Source organism: Apis laboriosa, unplaced genomic scaffold (genome assembly GCF_014066325.1).
Source record: "Apis laboriosa isolate Shangri-la unplaced genomic scaffold, ASM1406632v1 scaffold112_cov148, whole genome shotgun sequence".
Classification (NCBI taxonomy): domain Eukaryota; kingdom Metazoa; phylum Arthropoda; class Insecta; order Hymenoptera; family Apidae; genus Apis; species Apis laboriosa.
The window spans coordinates 1524192-1531929 of NW_025220865.1; the positions used below are offsets into that span (position 1 = coordinate 1524192).

General features: G+C 40.3%; 1 protein-coding gene across 4 annotated transcripts in view; it reads left to right on the plus strand.

Annotated features, from left to right (window-relative positions):
- The window catches only part of LOC122711302, a 46433-nt gene extending 39018 nt beyond the window's left edge, over nt 1-7415 (plus strand). For 2 of the 4 annotated variants that reach the window (XR_006346079.1, XR_006346073.1), the window contains exons 3-7: nt 177-323; nt 1826-6538; nt 6636-6939; nt 7051-7105; nt 7331-7415. Coding sequence is in view for 1 of the 4 variants with exons in the window: in XM_043929920.1 (XP_043785855.1) it covers nt 177-323; nt 1826-3875 (2197 nt within the window). In the remaining 3 variants the exon portion in view is untranslated. Of the gene's footprint in view, nt 1-176; nt 324-1825; nt 6605-6635; nt 6940-7050; nt 7106-7330 lie in introns of those variants that run through there. The other 2 variants (XR_006346078.1, XM_043929920.1) reach the window with 2 other exon arrangements.
- The last annotated feature ends 323 nt before the right edge of the window (nt 7416-7738 follow it).

Sequence of the window (7738 nt, forward strand, 5' to 3'; positions counted from 1 at the left end):
TTCCTTTATGCCCCTGAATATGTATCGAATAACAACTTTCACCCGATTACATCCACCACGTTTACTTTATTCGTATTTTTATTGCCAATTGTGAAATACGAATGCTTCCTTTTTTTTTTTTTTTTCTTTGCTCGTCGCGATTGAGAGAGATTGTAAAAAAATGATAAATTTGATAGTCCGCAAGTAGATGCAGACACCTCGCCGACGTCCGTCGATGGGAAACTCGGGCATGGACACGAAATGGGCCATCATCATCAGATCCAGGAGCTTGAGGAAACTCCGGGGCAGACTGTTGCCGATCTGAATAATCGAGGAAGGACGAGGTAAGTTTTGTTCGATCGATCAAATTTTTTTAATGTTTAATCATTGTACAATTATAATTTCGTTAAAGATCGTTAAATTTTAGAAGATTAATCATTGGAATTAATACTATTATTAATATATATATAAATAAAATTTATACATTAGAAGAATTATGAAATTTTAAAATAATATTTTAACTTTTATTCTCGCGAAAATTTATATGATATTAAAAACAAAATTCCTATTTCTCACAATTTTCACTCTATTTAAAAAAATATTTCGTTTCTTTAAAATAATCCTTTAATTTGTACAATGATTAAATTTAGACAGTTTACAATTCGAATAAACAAATAATACAAATAAATAAATTTTCGTATCAACGTTACGAAATTGAAAAATTTGTCTAAATTAATTTACATTACGAGACTTTTCATCTCCATTTAAATCTTTCCCCTTAGAACTTAAAAATTTTCATTCCATTTGCGCAATCTTTTCCTCTCTTCTTAATCGATTAATCATTTCCTTCTCGAACCTCCAATTATCCTCGCTCGTTTTATCCTTCTCATTCTCTCTTTCTCTCTCTCTCTCTTCCAACGACCCTTTCAACTCGTCTCGTTTACAGCCGCGAAAGAGTTTTAGATAAGCAAGAATGGATTCAGCGAGAAACTGGTTCGTTCCAAATGAACTCTCTCCCGCGTTCTTCTCTGAAAAAAGAAAAAAAGGAAAAAAAGAAGAAAGAAACAGAACCTCTTTGGCACGTCGACTCGTTGAAATGCCGCGAGTTGATTACCGTTACGTTGAATTTCATTAAAAAAAAAAAAAAAAAAAAAAAAAAAGAACCAACCGACAGTAGTAGAGAAGAGGAGCGCGGGACACTCTCTATGCATAATGTACATGTAAGATGGAGTGGCTCGATGGTGTAAATCGACGTGCGCGTCGAGGTGTGGTTTGGAATGCAGTTAGGTGGAAAACAACGTTAACGAAAGCCTCGTATCGCCGATGTAATTATTAGTCGATTTCCATGCGATTCTCTACAGTCGCGGAATACTTGATGAGAAATTAATTACGAATTAATTACGCGTAGGAACGATGGGTGGGATGGGGAGAATGCGGAGGATTCGGAGCTTCTTTTTTTTTTTTTTTTTTTTTCTTTTGGAATTTAATCAGTTTTCGCATATTTTTGCTTCCTTTCTTTCCTTTTTTTTTTTTTTATGTATAATAAAAATTTGTATAATTGTTTTCACATAAGTAAATGTAACCGTGTTAACAATTCGTATGCATCTTCAAGCTATATCTTTTTATTTTTGCTTAATTAGAAAAGTTGCAATAATTTTGTGCGATTCAACGAAGATGAATAGTCTCAAGGATTCTTTTCGACTCTTGGAAGTACGATTTTCTGTAATCTCGAGACATCAATGATAAATATATATCGTATTCCTAAAATTCGATCTCCAAAATAAAATAAAAGAAAAATTGCATCGAACGGTCCATTAAAACCCGGGACGTGGAAAATCTGTTGCAGCCGTGGGCGCAGGAAGTCGCGATGGAAGCTCAAGTTCCACCACCAAGCGTTGCCTCCGGAGTATCTGGACCACTACGAGGCATCCCTCGCCCAGGAGGCTCTGAACTCGTCGCCGACCCGACTGACGGAGCCGACCATAGCCAGCCCAGCGCCAACCAGCTCCACCTCGACGCCAAGCCCCATAGCCGACGTGCACGGTTGGTTGCAACGGATCGCCGCGATGCAGCAAGAGCTCTGCCCTCAGATCTCGTCCGGCCAGTGCTCGACGATGGGAGCACCTAACAACGCGCCGAATCAAGCGTCGGTCTCGAGAAGATCCGTGATCACGTCCACCTCCTCTCACCCGCTCAACACCACCACCACCACCACCACCACCACCACTACCACCACTACCACCACGACCCACCACCACAATCACAATCAACATCAATCACAACAATCCCCTTCCCAAGCGTGCCAAGCCAGGCCGCCCATGAAGTACTCGGATCTCCCTTACATGGGCGAGATCACGCTGGACAACAGCAAGCCGAGGCGAGGGAGGAAGCCGAAGAAGGCGGATATTTGCCACTTGATATACAAGAATTACGGGACCATACTGCCCGGAACCCCCGGCCACGAGGAGAGAAGGCTCTCCCCAAGGGGGGAGAAGCTTGGCGATTGCCGAGAGAGGATCTCCCCGCACGCGATTCCGTTCCAGAGGTCGGACGTGCAGAACAGGATCAGCAGCTTGTTGGAGAAGCGATTGACGCAGGAGTCGCGACGGACGTTCGACGTTGTTGAGAATTCGGGGACGAGGGAGCAGGACGAGCCTTTGAACCTGTGCATCAGGGATCTGAATCAATTGAAGATCAGATTGTTGAGGAAGCACGGGAACGTGTACGAGTCTGGACAGGTTAAGAGCGAGACGTCGAGCGACGGGGAGGAGGTCGAGTGCATAGGATCCACTTTCCCCTCCGAAACGAGCTATCGCCCCTTGTTGGATCCGTTGGTTGTTCGTAACAGTGGGAGCAACGTGAACCACAACAACAATATAATAGACCCTATGCTCGCTACCAATCCGGGATTCGTTTATTGGCCCAACGCGGGCGTGTTTATCCACCCGATGGCGCTGCAGTCGCAGCTGCTCTACTATCAAAAGATGGCGCAGAACGACAAGTGTTATCCGAGAGGTTTGGATCAAGGGCCGAAAGAGCAGAGGATCGTTCCTAAATCGATATACTCCATGATGGAGGCGAAGAGCCCACCTCTCGTTCCCGCACCACCTGCCACGGTTCAACCGTTGACACCCGTCCAAACGGTCCCCCAGGTCCAACCTCCTGTCTCGCCCAGGCCGAAGAGGAACGCGCCCGTTGCTCAAGCCCAAGGGCAGCCGACCAAGAGGAAACGTTCCGCCATATTCATACCGCCTATGCCCACGGAGAACAACAACAATCCCGCGACAGAGGTGAGCATATGCAAGTTCAAGTTCACAGGTGGGGCGAAACCTAGCCTCCAAGAGAAGAAGAGCCTGTCCGTCGATTCTGGGGGCAACTTCAGGTATTACAGCGGTACCGGGGACAAGAGTATGCGTGGATACGAGTTCTTCCCCCGCGAAGCTCTTCAACAGTCAGCCGGCCAGTCGGCCTCCTCGACAGGCGCCTTCCTCAACGCGGCCGGGGAAAGGATTCAACCGCCCCCCTGCCAGAGGAGCGGGGGCAACAACCAGGAGGAGGGTCGTCGCAAGAGGAAGACGCGAAAGTCGTTGCAGAGGGAGAAATTGGAGCAAACGTTCAAGGAGAAGGGGTTCCTGATCCAGACGCAGCAGTTGGAATCCGCGGAGGGCGCCACCTATTGCAAGTTTAGACAACTTAGAAAATTCACCAGATACTTGTTCAGAAGCTGGAAGGACTATCTGCCGGGGAACGTGCGCGAGTTGACCGGGGCAACGGACAACGAGATTGGAGACGGAGACGCGGAGAGCGACACGAACGTGTTACAGTCCCCTGTTCCGAATATGGTGGACGTGCCGCCAGCCTTCGTCGACGAGCACCGCGCCCTGCCTCTCACGTGAGACGGCCACGAGGCGATCGGTCGGTTCTAACTTCACGTTAACTTCAACCACGGTTCTCGGGGCCAAGATCAGGGAAATCGGTGATGGATCACGTTGCTTCGATCGAGGAAGCAACGTGAGGTGGGGTAAGAGGGATGGAGAGGAGGCAAGTCGAACTCGATGTAAGTTTTTTAAGGATGTAAAGATTTTTGATAAAAAAAAAAAAGATTGTGCTCGCGAGATGGACGATCGGGAATTATTTGAATTAGGAAGTTTTAAGATTCGATGGGTTGTTTCAAGTTGTTTCAATATCATTGGAAATGGATTTCAAGAGAATTATCATATTATTGTGAAAAGAGGAAATGTGTCTCTCTTTTTCAGAGAGAATTTTTCACGATGAAATATATAAAAGATTGTAAAGATTGCGACTGACAATGGGAATTAGGAAACGATAGATTCAGTTGATAGATTAAACGTGAAAGACAATTGCTTAACTTTCACTTTGTACTCATGATTAATAATAGGTAACTGTTAATGTCATAACGTTTAAGTATCGAAACTTTATAACACCTTAAAAATGCATAAATGGTATACACATGGAATAAAAAGTAGATTTTTTTTTTAATTTTTCAATTCACATTTTCTTTCTTGAATTTGTTTATTTAAAAATTTATTAGTTTATTTTTTTTTAAATTTTATTAAAAATTGATATATTACGAGGCAGCTTGTTGATTTGTTATTAGGAATGTTATTAGGAATGAAAATTTTTTTTATTAGTTAAAGTATATTTCCATGATTTTATTTAAACCAATAATAATCAATAAAGATTTTTAAATTATCATCTATTAATATTATATTATCTCGTGAGCTTGTATTGACTCTTGACCGAGCAAAAAATTAATTAAAATTCGAAAAAAATACAATAACGATGTTGACCAGTTGCTATGACATCATTATATCTATTATTGTAGATAATTAATCTGTGTAATATGATTTACTGGTCCTTGAATATTAAAAAAAAAAGAAAAAAAAATGTGAAGAAAAATCATAATATCGACAATTATAATTCACAATGAACTAAAAAACATACGATGTTAATTGACGTTTACTTACATAAATAAGTGATATATAAGTCTGTGATATGTAGTAGTTCATCTCATAAAAAACACACACAAAAAACACTGATCATTCGTTTTAATGTTCTTAAAAATATTCAATTCAAAAACTATCTAGAAAAAAATATAACAATACATCGATTGAAATTCATTTATCGAATTTTCGAGATTTAACGAATTTAATTTTATGTTAGAAATGCTTGTAAACAGCCCCCTATGACCAAACCACGTTTACATCAAGTCGATTAAATTTCAATCGAACAAAGTAAAATTTCGATCGTTTACGAGTCAAAGTTGTTTCGAACGAGAAAAGTTATGCAGATCACCAGTTTTCATTAATGGATTTATACCAACAATCTATCACTTCCATTTCATTACCATCTAATAAAAATATCATCATCGCACGACTTATAAATAAATACGTATTATTTCGTGAATCAAACGAACGAACGTACAACTATTAACATAACCTTATAACAATGCGCGATTGATCGATCGTTTCACTAGAAGAATGAAAGAAAAGAAAGGAACGTATATCGGATGAGAGAGCGGGAAAGAGAATCGTAAATGCTACCGCGAGCGAGGATACGAAGAACAGATGGCGTTCGTGTATCGTCACGGTTATAATAATAATGTAAATTCGATCGTAGCTCCGTGCCAAAGATGGGAGACTGGAATGTAAATAGCGCTGAAAGGACGTGTTTGTCGTAGTTAACCAAAGAGCGTGGTTTCGCCGATTAGAAGCGGATGCGAGTAAGGTAATCTTCATGTGTTAAGAAACAAGAGGCGTGACGCGATAAATTCAGCTTTCTAGGCGGCCTGCACGGGACGAAGCGAGACTTTCGTCGGCTTTCGATTTTGCAATGCATTTCGTGCGCACCTAGATGAGAACAGAGAATGAGAACGAAAAAAGAATCGAAAGATTCTTCTTTGAGAGAGGAAAAAGAGAGAAAGAGAGAGAAAGAGAAAAAAGAAGAAAAAGGAATAAATAGAAACGGGAGAGTCCCGTATAATTATACGATTATCATGATTATTTTTTAATCGTAATCTTATTTAATAACGCCTAACGAAATCTAGTCTTATTTATACTCTTTGTTAAATCAAAATCCGTGTTTTTTTTCTTTTTTATTATTATTATTATTATACGCACAGCGATTTATTTATGTATGTATATAATTCTACACAATTTGTGTCGGCGCGTGGCGTACATCGGAATGCAATGAATGGAGAGAAATGTGTGGACTGTTGGCGAGAATAAAATTGAAATTGCGTGGCGATGGCTAGGTGACGTTCGATGAATTTAAGGAATGTTGGAATTGGGAAACGATCCGTACCTGAGGCTTATGGCGCTCTCCTTCGATTTTTCACTTTCGAATCGTCCTTTATTCGAGAGTTTTGTAAATGGTTCAGGTTTTAGAGACGCGCACGCGCCGACGAGTCTCCATTGTTGGAGGAGAAATTGCGCTCAAAATGGCGACGATTAACGGTGGAACGAGGAAATGTGCAACAGGAACCGTCCTATAATCTGTAATCGTTATTATCCTGTGCAGCGACACGTTAAACCATTTTGTACGTATTGCCAATTGTAAAGAGATCAATTCTTATAGTCTGTAATAATAAAAAGTAATTGTTACTTATAACGTTATTCTTGTTGATTTTTTGATAGATATATCGAATCGATGTACGATTACGATTTTTTGCTGCAATTCATTCGACTAATAAATTACTCTTGAAGAATAAGATTCACACGCAACTCAAGCTACGATCTGAAAAAAAATAATGGAACATCGAAGAACAACTTTTCATTTGTCTTCCGATACGTGACAACGAGAAAGAAATTAACGTTGTACTTGTTATGTACTTGTGCAATGACTGTCGAAAAATCTTATTTCTTCCAAACATCACGTTGACGTATGAAAAACTCGTGCAACAAAGTACCAATTACGGATCCACTTGTATCGCAAAACGAGGTTTTAACACGTTTTACAATGATTATAACACGCGTGCATGACAATTGTCAAAAGTAATCCCCGAAAGAAATTTAATTAAACCTTTCCCGATATGTTTCATTGATGCACCAGCCAAGGATCCATGTGCATCACACACGACACACCACTACGCGGCTTGGAAGGCCAGGTAAGTACGCATTCGTGTGTCTACACGCACAAAGGGAATAAGGATGCGTGTGCACGCACTGGTTGGTCTCAGCTCGTCGATGCGTACAGCCAGCCATTCATGCATACGCCCATTCATACGTCTCTCTGGCTCACCTTGAACACTTTTTGTCGTCGGTCGATGTGGACGTGGCTGCGCGCTTCGCCACTCAAACCGTGCACCTTACTATGTATTCTCCTCTTTCAGAGAGGGTGCTGTTTCGAAGTTGAGAAATTATGGATGAAGGATTCGAGAGAAATTTGACGTAAAAAGAAAGAGAGATGGAGAAGATGAGGGAAATCAACGAAGAATGGTAATTTTGAAGTTTTTCTTAATTATTGTCAAATATTTTTTTAAGTGTAACATTATGTTACCACTTAATTACTTAGAATTTTTTACATCTTTACAATCAATTTTTAATATTTTATATCTTATGCGTGTTATTGTACTTTGAATCAAGTATTCAAACTCTTCGAATATCTTTCGTTCAATGTATTAGAAACTATCAACTAACTATTTTTTTCGTACTTTTTTTTTTTTTCAGAACAAATGCTATTATATCCTCGATTTCTTATTGAACGTTTTTTACGATATGATTTAATTCTCCTCGCGCGA